General features: G+C 47.9%; 1 protein-coding gene across 2 annotated transcripts in view; it reads right to left on the bottom strand.

Moving 5' to 3' along the window:
- EPHB3 (EPH receptor B3) overlaps positions 1-15123 on the bottom strand; it is an 82462-nt gene that overhangs the window by 34522 nt on the left and 32817 nt on the right. For both annotated transcript variants that reach the window (XM_053390680.1, XM_053390681.1), the window contains exons 2-3: positions 12768-12832; positions 8249-8921 (exon numbers count right to left, since the gene is read on the bottom strand). In XM_053390680.1, the coding sequence (XP_053246655.1) occupies positions 8249-8921; positions 12768-12832 (738 nt within the window). The remainder of the gene's footprint in view (positions 1-8248; positions 8922-12767; positions 12833-15123) is intronic.

Below are 15123 nucleotides of genomic sequence, written 5' to 3'. Positions count from 1 at the left end.
TTCTACCTCGATAAAAGCCCCATTGACGGCCACGGGCAGGAAGCACAAACATAAACCGTCCACATTCGGTGCATTATCTTCCTTGGTATGATTTATTTAACATTTAACATTTATATGGCATCAAGGCATGCACACAACACAGGCCCACACACTATGGAAACATCAACACTGAAGCCTTATCGCGGCGGTAATGAGACGGCAATGATTTCGGAAGGCACAGAGGCCAGGAAAGCTCTCTGGAAGTGCACATCCAGTTTAAACAGCTCTGTCTTGTACCACGCTCACGTGGAACAAAGGCAAATGAGGGTTGGGGAAGGGTGGAAAACTTCTGTAAATGCACACACAGGCCATTTAGCGATTAGCTTATATACCTGAGTTCCTAACAGGGACTGGGGGTGAGGGGAGTTGTATAATCTAACACATATCCAAGAGGGCGCCAGGTTTTATGGATTGATGGATTCAAGCAAGGCTAGGGAACTTCAGGCTGAGAGACTGAGTGTGGCCCTCCAAGCCTTTAATTGGCCCTTGGGACTCTGCACCCAGGCCAGGAGGGTAGAGAGGACCATGGAAGTGTGCACAGAAGCTAGCCTACGCAAAATTCATGTCGCTGCACCCATTTATGCCTCAGATTTCAAACATTTCTGGCATGTGGCCCCCTGAAACCTGTGCAGAAAGGAATACGGCCCCTGGTCTCAAAAGGGTTCCCCAACCCTGCAGGACAAGTCAGACCACAGTTATCTGTAGGCGCTGACAGCCACCTCCATCTCCCATCTGAGGGTCTGTCTCTCCGGTTCCCTCACCTGAAGAACCAAGCCGGGTCCCAGAGGGAAAGCCTTGTGCTAATTAAATAAATGCAAACGAGGCTTGAATGGTGCCAGCACCAGCTCTCCATGCCCAGGTGGCTCCATTGGGCACCAAAGAGCAAAATCCTCCGTCCGCTTGGGAGTGGGATTTCCAGTTACATATTGTTAACAGTTCAGAATGCAGGATCAGGGAAGATGAAAGAGATGCGGGAGATCTTCAAAAGACCAGGAAGTTTAGAAAGGAGTGGAGAAGACCTTGCTGTAAATCCATCTGAGCTGCAATTCAGTTTTATTGTTATTTACTGTGAGGCAGGAGCAACCCCTCTCAGAACTGCCGGCTGAGAGAGAGGAGGGGAGAAGGGAGAATGGCCAAAACCATAAACCTCCCCTCAAGGACTGGGAACAAAGCCTGGGCCAGTCCATAGCCTTCATAATCCCTGCAAATCACAGGGGTCTAGGATGCAAATGCCATTTTCTTCAGCATCTTCCACAGCACACCTGGCTAGGCCTCAGCCTAAAGTTACCGGTCCAAGCATAAAAGTCCCTGATACAGCCGATTGGCTGCTGTTCGCTGTGGAGCGTGCACTTGGTGGCAAACCTGGGTTTTTGAGTGTCTGTGTAACGTGTAAAATAATAACAGGCAATTCATTTCAACACAGAAATAGAAGTTTGAAACTAGTATGTGTATGATGCATGGGGAACTTCTGGCCATCCAAATTTGCTGAATTGCAACTCCTCTCAGCCCTGGCCACGTTTGCTGGGGATGATGCAAGTTGTGCGCAGGAACATTTGGAAAGCCATGGGTTTCCCAAGTCTCACACCTTGGAAGCTGCAGCAAATCAAACCCTCACAACCAGCTTTAACTGCCACAGGTTAACTATAAGTGAAGTAAAAGTTGTCAGAATTCTCTATGGGAAGCAGCCAGGATTATGCCTTTTCCATGCAGAACATTGTGGGGCACAGTGCCTTTCTTGCAAAGATAGCCTTCTGAACAAGGCCAGAGAGGCGTTCCATGGGTGGGGAGGAAAGGGGGTTGGACTAGATGGCGCTCGTGATCCCTTCCAACTCTACAATCTATGATTTTAACTGGTACTCATAAGAATTCTGCCTCCAACAGTGGTGGCAGAATATAGACACTATGGATTGTAGCCACCGATCGCCTGATCTGTCCCATGAGAATTTGTCTGATCCTCTTTCGAAGCCACCCAAAAGGGTTTGAACCCAGGACTCGACAGTTCTGGGTGCTAAGCACACACATTACTCCCCCAGAGACTCCCCAGAAAGCTCAGCAGTCATGGGACTCAGGATCAGCAACTGTCTGAAGAACCGGAAGCAGAGAATGGGAACAAATGGGCAGGGCGCTCCAACTCCCATTTCACCCACTTTCTGCTTCCTGAGCCTCTCCGTCTCCCGTCCCCCAGGCTCAGCACCCGGTTTTAAAGACAGCCTGCCATTCTCCCTTCAGCCCCTCTGCTTCTGGGTGCCTCACCCCTCAAGCCCCCTCTCCCTTCCAATGTGCTTCCCTGCCCACCCCGCTTTCTGCTAACAGAGCAACAACCCCTCTTTTCCGAGAACCAGTCAGAAGGCTTTCCAAGCCAAGCTGGCGTTTTAACTTACTTGACAGAAGCTGCGGTGTTTATTAACGTTCTATCGCTGATAGCTTTTCTGTGGGCAGAAAAAAACCCAAAGCTGCTGACTCCAGGAAGCATGCTATGCACACACCGTTTGCTCAGATGTGGCAACTGAAACCTGCGACTCCACAGTATCATAGCCTGGGGTATTTCATTCTTAACCACACAACACTTCTGCATCTTCTCCTGTCCCCTGACTTCAGTGCTATTTAAGGAGAGGCTTGTCAGTGGCCAAGTACCTGGCTGCATCTGGCTAGAGAGAACTGCCTCCCGATTGCCAGGCAGGACAGATTTTGCGCACAGGAATACAGTCATACCTCGGGTTACAGCTGCTTCAGGTTGCGTTTTTTTGGGTTATGGACTGCCGAAAGCCAGAAGTACCGGAACGGGCTACTTCCGGGTTTTGGTGGTCGCGCATGGACAGAAGCGCTAAATTGCACTTTGCGCATGCGCAGAAGCGCTGAATCACAACCCCCGCATGCGCAGACACGGGTTGTGAACACTGCGGGTTGCAAACGTGCATCCCGCACGGATCACGTTCGCAGCCCGAGTGTCCGCTGTAGTTTGCTCTCCCTGCATACAGTGGTGCCTCGCAAGACGAAAAGAATCCGTTCCGCGAGTCTCTTCGCCTTGCGGTTTTTTCGTCTTGCGAAGCAAGCCCATTAGCGGCTTAGCGGATTAGTGCTATTAGCAGCTTAGCGGGCTTAGCGGATCAGCTGATAAGCGGCTTAGCGGCTTAGCTGATAAGCGGCTTAGCGGCTTGGGGAAAAATGGGGGGGGGGGAACCCCGCAGACATTTTCGTCTTGCGAAGCAAGCCCATAGGAAATTCGTTTTGCGAAGCACCTCCAAAACGGAAAACCCTTTCGTCTAGCGGGTTTTCCGTCTTGCGAGGCATTCGTCTTGCGGGGCACCACTGTACTTGCAGTGGCAAGCGAAGGGGTGGGGTTGGTGGCCCTCCCCATGCTACTGACCTCCAACTCACACCATCCCCAGCCAGCCTGCAAGGGTCAGGGCTAATGGAAGTTGCAAGTCCACCACCTGGAGGACCACAGGGACGGTCCATTTGGAGTTAAGGGTACTGCACCAGACAATGCTTTCCTTCAGCCTACCTTACAGGGCTGTTGTAAAGGAGACAGGATTGCCATGTACAGTGAACTGATCCTGTTGGAGGAATCTCTTTTATAATAATGAATGGCAAAGTTAACTATCTGGGGTAGTACTCCATCCAGTAGGGCTGTGCGATTTATTCTTCGCAGCGCTGAATTAAAAACCACTGATATTTTACGGTGTGCGGCTAAGAAGACCGCTGGTATCCTCTCCCCCAGGAGTGAACGTTAGGCTTGCGAATTACGATTTCACACGCAAGCCTTTTATGGGAGGATTTTTCGGGACTGCATATAAGCAGAAGATTCCCGAATCCCTCTCTTAAAAGAGAGTGGGAAGGAAGCGTGAGTGGAGAGTCAGGTCTATTTCATATTTGCCCAAGGAATATGTGAAAATTTTCAAAGTCCCATCACAACTTACAGGAAATCTGGCAAACTTCAAGGCCCTGCAAATCCTTAAAATCTGTTTCCATTTACGGACATGAAACCTTCATATGGAAGATCTCCAGCTTTAAAGGCACAAGAAGACACACACATGTACACGCATCTCTCTCTTTTTTTCTTTTTCTGTTAAATTGCCCAGCGCACAAAGTAGCAAATGAAGATTTGTACTGGATCTGCGCCAAGAACCTGCCTAGATGATGAACTGGATATCGTAGCAAAGTCTACACCTGTCAAAACTTTAGCAGGCGTCCAAAAGGGGCTGAGAGCATGCTGCTGAATCGTTTCTTGCCTTGTCCGACAAAATGGCTGAACACAGCAAGGCAAGATGGCAGAACGCATGGACCCGAACTTGGAAATACTGGTATGGGTGGTAATATCTGCCTGGGGCAGGGCCACAAGATCCCTAAGATACAGGGAGGTAGAAAACAGGAGCAAAAGTCAGACAAACCGTAGGGAAGATAGCTTGGCCTGTTTTGATCAATCAGACAAAAATGTTAAGACCCAGGCACAGAGCTGTGGGTGGTGCCACCAAACCAGCCAGATTTTTACTCACCAGTAAAAAAATAACATCACAGCAACTAGTATTATGGTGCTTTTACCCATCTCACAACCAGCAACTTGCTTTGTAGTTTCAAATATTCACACATTTTACACCAACGGTGGGTAACCCTTTCCCTGCCAAAGGTCCACGTTGCCTTGGGATTAATAATATATGTTAGGGGTCTCATACCAGCAGCAAGCAGGGATGGAGTCTGAAGTGGGTAAGGACACCCTCACCCCACCATCTCCTTGCCTCGCACCCCATTTCCCACCTTACTTGCCACCTGCATGACATTATGGCTGCAAGATACATGGGCCACAGATTGCCCATCTGTGTTTTGTACGAACAGTATCAAATCTAACAGGAGGTTGGGGTGGAATCACTTAGGAGGATGAACTCATGGTCCGCTTATGGAATTCATTCCCAAAAGATGGAGAACAAACAGCAACATCTGCATGGGGAATTCGTCCATCAGCCATGACGGCTAAACTGAATCTCCCTACACAGATGCAGTAAACCTATGTATACCAGATTCTGAAGGGAAACAGAAAAGAAAGCCATTACCTTCAAGTGGGCTGGTTTCCACACACACAAATCACACGCCCAACACACCAATCAGGCAAACGAGTCACTATTAGAGTCCAAAGACACATTCCAGCCAGGCAAGAACACTCAAGGAGGTTGTGAATCTTAGAATCAAAGAATTGCAGAGTTGGAAGGGACCCCAAGGATCATCTAGTCCAACCCCCTGCAATGCAGGTCTCTTTCAGCCAACATGGGGCTCGAACCCCCAACCCTGAGATTAAGCTACGGAGCGAAGGCTGGTAAGGAGAGTGGCCTGGAGAAAGAGGATGTGGCTGGGGCGGGTGTGTGGCCTAAGCAGAGTTCCAAGGGCCTAACAGAGAGGTCTAGAGGGCCACATCTGGCCCCTGAGCCTGAGGTTCTCCGCCTCCCCTACGCGTGACATGACCCGGCGGGATCACACCCCACGAAGCTCAGGTTTTGCAGAAGCTCTCTCCCTGAGAATAACCCGCCAGAGGTAAATCTTGGCAGCCACCAGTGCCAAATATTCAACAGTTGTTGTTGTCGCTGCAGTCTCCCCTGCAGGCACCCTGATTCCCCTCCCCTTGCCTACGCAGGTTCTCTTGACTGATTGATTTAGGAGTCCCAGTTTGCTCACTCCTGAAGGCTTGGAGAAGTCAGAGCAAGTTAAGAACAGACATAAAATACCTGGTTGGGTTTTCTTGTTTTGTTTTGTTTTTGCAGGGGGGAAGGAGCACAATGAAGAGCGCAATCTGACGCCTGTCTACTCAGAAGAAAGTCCAATTGACTTGAAAGGAGCTTACTCCCTGGAACGTGAGTGTGGGATCACGGCCTAAACTCTACTGCTCTTTCAGGGGCCTTTCAGGATCAATTTCTTCATTTATTGCATTTTTTATCCCACCTTTTTCTCCGAATAGCTCAAGGCAGCAGACACGGTTCTCCCTGTTCAGCTCCTCATTTGATTCCCAACAACAGCCCTCTGAGGTTGTGAGTGGCTTAAGCCTAATTCTCATGTCAACAAGTCCCCTTGGCTGCCTTGGACACTACACAGAACCAGCCACTGTTTCCCATTCGCAGAAACAAAATAGTAATCATCTACCGTTCCAAAAATTACCCTAAAGGTGATTAAGTGGGAGTGGAGAGTTAATGGACTGAAACAAAACATAGCGCACAGGAGAATTAGTTCTCCTTCCCAACCACCAAAAGAATCAGAAAGAGACTTTGATACTGCCAAAGGGCATGCTATGCTCTGCAAATCCAGGGGCAATTGCTCCTGGTCCATTGCTGACCTTTCCTGGGCATGACAGCCCTCTCCCTCCTTTTGAGAAGGGCTGTTGGTCAGGGAGTTCTTGGTTTGTCTGCAGGAGGTCCCAGGATCACTTCCCAGCATCTCTGGGTACCTGATGGGAAAGTCCTACGCCTGAAATCCTGAACAGTTGCTGCCAGTCAGTGTCTGCAGTCAGGAGCTAGCCAGTATAAGGCAGATTCCTGCCGATCTTCCCTTTTGCAGTGGTCACTTGTACCGCCCTGAGCTCTAGAGCAGGTAGATGCAGCTCAGGCGGCTTCTCCTTGTTCAAGAATTCAGAGCAATGTGAGGCAAACACTCAGACGCATGCAGGGACTTCCCAAAGAAAGGTGTCTTGCATTGTTGGCTGGGCTCTGGAGCAGGCAGAATTCACACTCTGGCAGCCTGAGCCAAGGAGCAGCACAATAGAAGAGACCTCTTCTCTCTCTCTCTCTCTCTCTCTCTCTCTCTCTCTCTCTCTCTCTCTCTCCCCCATTTTCCCTGCCCTCCAAGTACCCAGATCTTTTGCAGCTGTGATTAAGTGTTAACGTGATGATATACTTTGCATTCCCTACAAAAGCACTAAGACACACACACACACACACACACACACACACCCCAGAGCATGAGTCAATGTCCTAGTGCAGGTGCCATGTTTTACAGACATGTTTTTCGAAAGAACAGGTTTTACAAGAAAAGAGATTCCGACTAAACGCGAGGAAGAACTTCCTGAGAGCGAATCTACCTGAGAAACTGGTGGGCTCTCCTTCCTTGGAGGTTTCTAAATGGAGGTCAGGCGGCCATCTGTCAGGGATTCTTTAGCTGCGACTCCTTCAATGCAGCGGGCTGGACTAGATGACCCCTGGGGTCCCTTTTCAAACTCTACGGTTCTACAATTCCAGGTTCGCAGCCTCAAAGCTGGCAGCAGGCAGTGCTCACTCTTTTGCTTCTCTGGCTACCCCTCCAAGCCACGGACGGCTGCTCCTCAGTGCCCCAGCACCGCCTCACAGTGACAATACCACAAGTCTTTGTTTGATTCAGAGTCAATTGGATTTACACTTCGGGAGATAACCTCCAGACACTGAAATAAGCACTCTATGACCAGAGGAATTGGGGGAAAGAGTGCTAAGGAAGAAAGCAGAGATAAGCTGCTTCCTATAGCATCTCTGGCTACCTGCTAGACTTTCAAACACCCACCAGGCATTCGCCATGGCAGAAGGTATTAGCGAGACGAGGCCAGTATAAACCTCAGAGGCTTTAATGTGCCCAGGCTCTGACCCAGAAACAGAGACCTTTTAATTTTAAAGCTAAGATGTCAGGAGGTCAGGCTCAGAGGAGAGTGGTGTGTGTGCACACTTCTGGCATTTGTGAGCTGTCAGTTGCATAAAGAGAGAGCAGGAACCTGGGATGGTGGCATCGTTCCAGAGCGGAGGACAAGGTGCTGCTTTTGATCATATAAAGCCCTGAAAAACAGTACGGACTCTAGAGACCTTAAAAGGCTCTTGCCTCTGCTGCCTTCCAACCAGTCCATGACATGCTGCCTTTGCCCCACTCTTGACCACTGTTGGCGGCTGCCAGTGCTGCAGCCTCAAGATTCTTGCACAGTTTTGTATACGAAGACAAAAGCTAAGACTTCCATGATGGTGTACACCATTAACAATGAGCCGGCTCTACTATGAGTCAGGTGAGACATCTGGTTTAGCTGGCGGAAATCGTAATCTAATTAATTTTTTGACCCTTGGGGATGGAGGCGGCGGGAATGAGAGAGTTAAGATTTTCTCCCCCGAGTATCAAAATGTCTACACCAGCAGCATACATTGGGCAAACCAGCCAGGAACTAAAACAACAGTCTCAACACATGCAACCAAGGAATGCCAGGAGGGAAGCCACCACTTACCTAGGCACTGAGTCTCCTTCATAGCCGGTTCATACCCAGCAGCACAGGTGCAAGCTCCCACGGGTACCATCCACTCCCCGTCGCCATTACAGTAGAGTTTCAAGGGCACGGACACTTCCACCGCATTGGGGATGCAGGTGCCCAGAGCAATGACCAAGGAGGTCGGCTCCGCTCCAGTCAAGGTCTCGGGGAAAACGGCAAAGCCAGCAATGGTGCTGGAGCACTTTTTGTAGAAGGCACGGACGGAGATGAGCGACATGCAAGCTCCCAGGTCCTGGAAAGCCAAGTAGAAGCCATTCTTGGAAAGGGGCCCGAAGCTGCGGACTTTGGTGTTCATCCGGCCGGATTCCAGCTTCGAGAAACTCTCGTCGGGGGCAATTGTATCCACTTTGACGTAAGGGTTTTCCATCCAGAAGGGGCTGGAGGCAGAGGCAGAGTCCGTGTCCGACTCATAGTAGAAAAGGTTGAAGGTCTCTTTGCAAGAGCCGGGGATGTTGGGGATGCTGTTGCAGTCGCGCACCGTGAATTTCAGCTCCACGTAGACGCGCTGGACGTCGTGGCGCTCGATGAACTGGGTGCGCAGCCAGTTGTTCTGGTTCATTTCTTGCACGTTGCACACCTGATATGTCCGGATGGGGTTCATGGCCTCGTCATAGCCGCTGACTTCTTCCCACTGCACAAAATTAAATGACACCGGTCCATTATTATTTCTTTATTTTTAATGAGAGAAAGGGGAGGCATGGCTAAGTACGGTGTGTCTTTTTAAGGGGGAGAGGAGAAACTTACTTTTTTGCAAAAAAATTCTCCTAGAAAAAATGTTTTTGGGTGCAAGGAATTCAAATCTGCTATTATTTTTGTAATTGGATAACTTTTGGCTTGGCAGGTCTACATCTGATTAAGAAGTTTAACAGCTTTTGGAAAACCAGAGCATTTTAATTCGACCTTATGAAACTGTCAGGTAATGCTGAATAATAGTAATTATAAATACTAATAATAGTAATATGTAATATAACTGCAAGTATTGGCAGTTTTAACGACTTCTGTGCAATTTCACACACATTCCACCTATCAAGCAAAGCAAAATCATAATAATTTAACCAAAAACGCTATTTGATTTCCTGAGTCATGCTTCAACTTTTTAGTACCCCTCATTTTTGAAAATCGAAAAATTCAAGCCACTCTAAGAAGGGCAAAGCAAACTAGGCATATCACTGAGATTCTTCCAAACGTAAGCTATTTGCTACTGAAAAGTTTGGATGCAAGGACATAAAGGTTGCCGCCATAAATCATGGGGAAGGACTGTAGCTCAGTGGTACAGTATTTGCTTTGAATGAGGTCCCATGCTCAGTCCCTGGCATCTCCAGGTATGGCAAGGAAAGACCTCCACCCAAGATCCCTGGAGAGCCACTGTCGATCAGAATAGACTGAGCTAGACCAATGATCTGACTCAGTGCAAGGCAGCCCCCCTGGGCTCCTAAATCCCACTGTGGCCAACCAGTTGCCTCTGGGAAGCCCACAAGCCCACTTGACATCAGGGCACAGAGCCCTTTGCCTCACCCGCAGCTGGTTTCAGTCCTGGGTTGCCTTCATTGGCAGAGAGACACCCCAAGGTCTCCCAAGCTTAAGCCTTTTCCCAGCCCGTCAAGTGCAACATCCTCAGAGCGCAGGTGCCAGGACTGAACCTGGGATGTGCTACTTGCAAAATTCTGCTCCCTCCTGTTAAATCGGCACTAATACCCGTTGCACATGGGATTAGCTGCAGAGGCAGGAGCACACAAGCCATGGGTGAAATTAAAAAAAACAAATCTGCATGGGCATCATCCGTTAGCAATCTTGGCTCCATCTCAAAGCCCAAACTGGAAGTTATGTGAAGGCAGGTTACTCTAGGCAGTTGATCTGTGCCGTTTTCGTACTAGAATATAAAAATCTGGTTTTGCACGGCTGGAATGTAGCTGACCGTAGAGAGTCCCAATTCACTGATTCACCCAGTTTTGCCTCTGGCCACACCCAACACTGACATGCAGCCCGCGGAAAATGTTCCAGGAGGAAATGCAAACCTTGGCCTGGAACAGAGCTCTCATCCCTGGCTCCCAAACCCCGGCCCCATAATGCAATTGGCGGGGAAGCTGGAGGGTGAGGAAGATTTGCTGAAAACTTGCCTGGAGAGAAGAACATTCCTCACCCCCTCACCCCAGAATGCACAGCTTTCATTGCTTGGGGGAGTGGGGGGATGATATATTGGGGGGAGGGATCAAGTTTCTAGTTCTCATGGGTGGTAGTGAAAACCCCACGAAAGCGCAGAAACAAAAGGGAAAGCCGTGGGAAGAGATGAAGTCATGCAGCGTCTGCCTGCAACAACTTGCAACAGGCTTTTGTTGTGGTCATGAAGTCAATGATGCTATTAATGAGCAGAACCATTCAGCAATATTGGTTGATGAACAAACAGGAGGTCAGTGGCCCCAGGACACGTTTGGATGTTACGAGAAAAGGAGCAAACCAAGATCGCCCATTTTTGTTGCCATTTCATTATTTGCTAGCAAATTTCTGGTTATGGCAAGTGTTCTGTGTGTGCTCGTATCTGCATCTACTACAGATGTATATACTCTGCATTTCTGCATTTCTGCATATACTGCATTGCACACAGGCATGTGTGTACACACTTATGTGCAAATACACGAGAGGGGAATCCCCGGAAGAGCGGACTAGGCCAGCCTGTGCAACGGGGGAAGCTGCAGTTTAATTTGCCCCATAGAACTGAATGGAGAGACCATCCAACCACAGTGATACATCGGTTTACGAACAGTCCTGTTAACAAACTATTCAGTTTATGAACTCCGCAAAACCGGATGTAGTGTTCCGGTTTGTGAACTTTACCTCGGTCTATGAACGGAAGCCGAATGGTGGAAGGGCACTGGCAGCGGGAGGCCTCATTAGGGAAAGCGTGCCTCGGTTTAAGAATGGATTTGGTATAAGAACGGACTTCAGGAATGGATTAAGTTCGTAAACCGAGGTACCACTGTATATGGGACAAAATAAAAGAGTGTACCGAGGTGGCTAAACTCTCTCTCTGGCCCGGGTGACCCCAGTCATTAAATCTGCTCCTTATGAACATTCCTATTCTAGGTCCTGCTCTTTGGTCACACTAGAGTTTGACAGAATGATGACAGCTGACATCTATCAGTCTCTGAAACTCCCCCAAGGCTTCTTATAATTCTATACACCCAATATTTTCTGCAGAAGCAGGACAAGGCTAATGGCACAAAACCGTCTCCCTTTAAAAATCAAATCAAATAATTAGAGGGCTTTTTTTTTTTACTGCTTGCAGAAATATCTGCATGGTTCACACGTTAAACTATGGTTTAATGTAACTATAGTTTAATCTGAACCAACAGCATGCCGGAGAACGCTGTTCACTCTTACCACACTCCTGGCTGCATCAAGAACAACAAACCTCATGAATCGACTTGCTGTGCTAGTTTGAACCTGGGCTAATGGTTTGCTTCTTTCCCAACAAACCACGAGCTGGAGCCAAGGTTTGTTCTTCGGCTTGTTGCTTGTGGGATCTCTGGAGAAAACAAACCATGAGCTCAGGTTCAGACGACACAACGAGTGAAGACCTGTGGTTTGTTGTGATTTGCTGTTCCAGAAGCAAGCAGGGGAAGATCAAAGCAGAGCTTTTTTAAAGCAGAATGCACTATGGCACAGCTCATTCACATTACACCATAGTTAAACAATAACTATGGTTTTTAACATGACACGGGAGCACAAACTTTAAGAAATCACCTATGATTATTCTGCACGTGACTACAGTTCCCCAAAGAATCAATCTTTCGGTTCCCTGTTACGGTGACCTCTGTCTTTTCCCTTCACAGGCTCTAGACACAGCTCATCCCTACACACAACCTACTGCCCACTTCCTCCTTTACCAGCCACTGCTACACAAATCTATGAAATGTTTTTTTAAGAACTCTGCTTTTTAAAAAATCATTTGGGTTACAGTAAGACTGAAGCAGACGTTCTTATAACATTTTATGATTTTTTTTTTAAGTCTGCACTGACATGTCACATTAAACCATAGTTATTGTTTAACTATGGTTTGATGTGAATAAGCACTGCCCTAGTGCATATTGCTCAAAAGGCAAATTCTGCAAATGATTGATTTCCATGGTTTTTATAGGTCTAAGTGGCCTTTTTGGGCTACCCTCATTGCAATTGCTAGGAATTCACATGGGTGGCTGAAACAATATTTGGGAATAGCAGGTGAATCCACGAATTACAGAACTATAGAGTAGGAAGGGACTACGAGGGTCATTTAGTCCAATCTCCTGCAATGCAGGGATATTTTGCCCAGTGCAGGATTCGAACCCACGACCATGAGATCAAGAGTCTCATGCTCTATTGATTAAGCTAAACCTAAGTTTAGCACAGGAGAGCAAAGGCAGACAAAAGCAGTGTGGCTCATAATTCTGCCCATATTCTGGTTCCAACCCGGGCCCCTTTGGAGAACAGAACATCTTACCCCAGTCTCGGGATGAGCCGTCCACGCCAGCTCAGACGTCACCCACTTCGTATCCATCAGAGTTTCTAGAGGGTGGGAGAGAGAAACACACAACTTGGAGGTCACTGTTGCACAAAGTTATTTATTTTATTTCTACACTGCTTGATTGTAAAGGTAAAAAATAAAAACCACAAGCAGGTTTTACCCAAGGAGTTACACAATTAAATTATGGGCAAAAAAAAACAGTTTAAAAGAACCATTTAAAAGATTAAGATCAGCAATAGACTGAAAACTCTCATTAACATCATTGGGTTATTGGTTTGTTTTCGTTCTTGCACTTATTATGTATTTTGTGTTTTTATGCTGTGAACAGCCCCAAGATCTACGGAGGAAGGGCGGTATACAAATTTAATACAAATAAAATAAAACGTGTTACAGCAACACGTGTGTCAAATTACACCAAAAGAGACCATTCCGCTTCTGGAAAACAGCAAAGGGACCTTCAGCTTGGCACAACCCCTGGCATGGAAAAACGAAGCAGGAGATAGATTACAGCCAACTGGGTCTCCCACAGAATGCATTTTCACCTGCAGCCAGTTACGGGGATGCTGCCTGTGTTGGCCCAGCGGATGGCACTTTGTACATGTTCTGTGACATGCCATTGCTGCCTTCGACAGGTTCCAGAGCTAAGCCCTGGCACTTGAAGGAGGAGAGGAAGAAACAAGAGCATCAGAAACCTACACATAACACAAGCCCCTAGAGATCATTTCTTATTTTTTTAAAAATAGAAAACTTAACTCTGGGATGGAATGGGATGTGGGAAGATTGCAGGACAACAAGGGTCCTTGTTACGGCTGAACTTTAGGGCTGTTTTGCCTTCAGGAAGGAGATTTCCCTGGAGTTACACGCTTGGTCTACCCTAATGACTGCCCTCCCTCCACCCTTTTGACCTCTCCCATTCCTCACTTCTGCGCAGACCTGGCAGAAGAGGCAGGAAAAGCTCCCCTCCAACTTCTCCCAGACTTTGGCAGTGCTGGCATGTATTAACCACAGCGCTGGTAGAAGGAGTGCTTCCCCCGTGACGAGGGCGGCGAAGGCTGAAGCAGGTTTATCTAACAAGAGAAGAGCAGGGAGGCAGCTTCCCATGCGCCGCTCACTCGTGCCGTTTCAAAAAATAGGGGGGGAAGAATTTGACCGTCTGGCCAACATTCCAGCAGCAGATTAACAGCCAAAACCTCCCTGTCAGCATTCCCCAAAGAGCCTCCCAAGTCCCAGCCTCAGCCTTGGGGGTGAACAGAGAGAGAGAGAGAGAGAGAGAGAGAGAGAGAGAGAGAGAGAGAGAATGAACAACAGCGCATTTGGGATTTTTGTCGGGGCCGTAACCAAAGACGGTTGACCCCGAGTAGTGCTAGGCCATTCTGCAGCTTGCCAGCATCCGTGACAAGAGAAAGATGGGCATTTGACATGGAGGACTAAACACTAGCAGGTTGATAACATCAGCTGAGAGAGAGGGGGGGAGGGAGGGAGGATCTGGGGCAAAATAAGATGCGTGGCAAAAACAGTTGTGCGGCCGCAAGAGTTTATAACACAGCTGCGTTCCAGCAGCATAGCAAGCACACATCACAAAACTAGACCCCAGTTCATGACTGGTTGTCTTATTAAAAAGGTTTTGAGTACCTGTCCTTGCAAAGAGGTATCATGAGAGACCGGGCAGTACGGGAAAATGACTCGAGGAAGCCAGCCACAAGGGATTAATTACCCTGTAGGGCGCAGTTAGTTCGGTTCGGTTCACATTTTGATGCAAATCTCCCTAGTTTGGACTTCCTGAAACAATGTGCAAACTGAGACACAGCTGCCCTTCAAAACCTGCCATTTCTCTGAATTTTGCAAGGCAGTCCTTCAGTCCTAAAAACGTATACAAAATGCGTACATGCGTTAGGGAAGCATGCACATATAAAAGCACACATGGTCGTTGTTTTTTTGTCAACGTACAGAAAAGTGTTATAGTAGGGGAAATTGCTTGCAAAGAAATGTGTGCACGAGGCAAAACTGCCTTGGAAATGTGTAGATGAGCAGTAAAGTGTGCTAAACTGCTGTTGAGTTTTCTCGAGGCCTTTTCCCTTAAAAAATGAAATGGCAAACTGATGCACAAACGTGGCAAACTTGAGGCTGGGAATAATGAGAATTGGATGGGAAGTGGAATGGACAAATTTGTTTGTCGCTGCAACCTTGGCACCCTTCTGTGGAACAAAACTTCTCCATCACAGTCACCCAAAGTAGCTGGGACCTTCCTGCTCACAATGAAAGAGTCAAAGCTAGACATTATGACTTTATGCAACTCCTGTCCTAATTACCTTGTCTCCAAGGCCCACAGAGT

Source organism: Podarcis raffonei, chromosome 5 (genome assembly GCF_027172205.1).
Source record: "Podarcis raffonei isolate rPodRaf1 chromosome 5, rPodRaf1.pri, whole genome shotgun sequence".
In the NCBI taxonomy this organism is placed as follows: Eukaryota; Metazoa; Chordata; class Lepidosauria; order Squamata; family Lacertidae; genus Podarcis; species Podarcis raffonei.
This window is presented reverse-complemented; position numbering and strand designations above follow the sequence as displayed.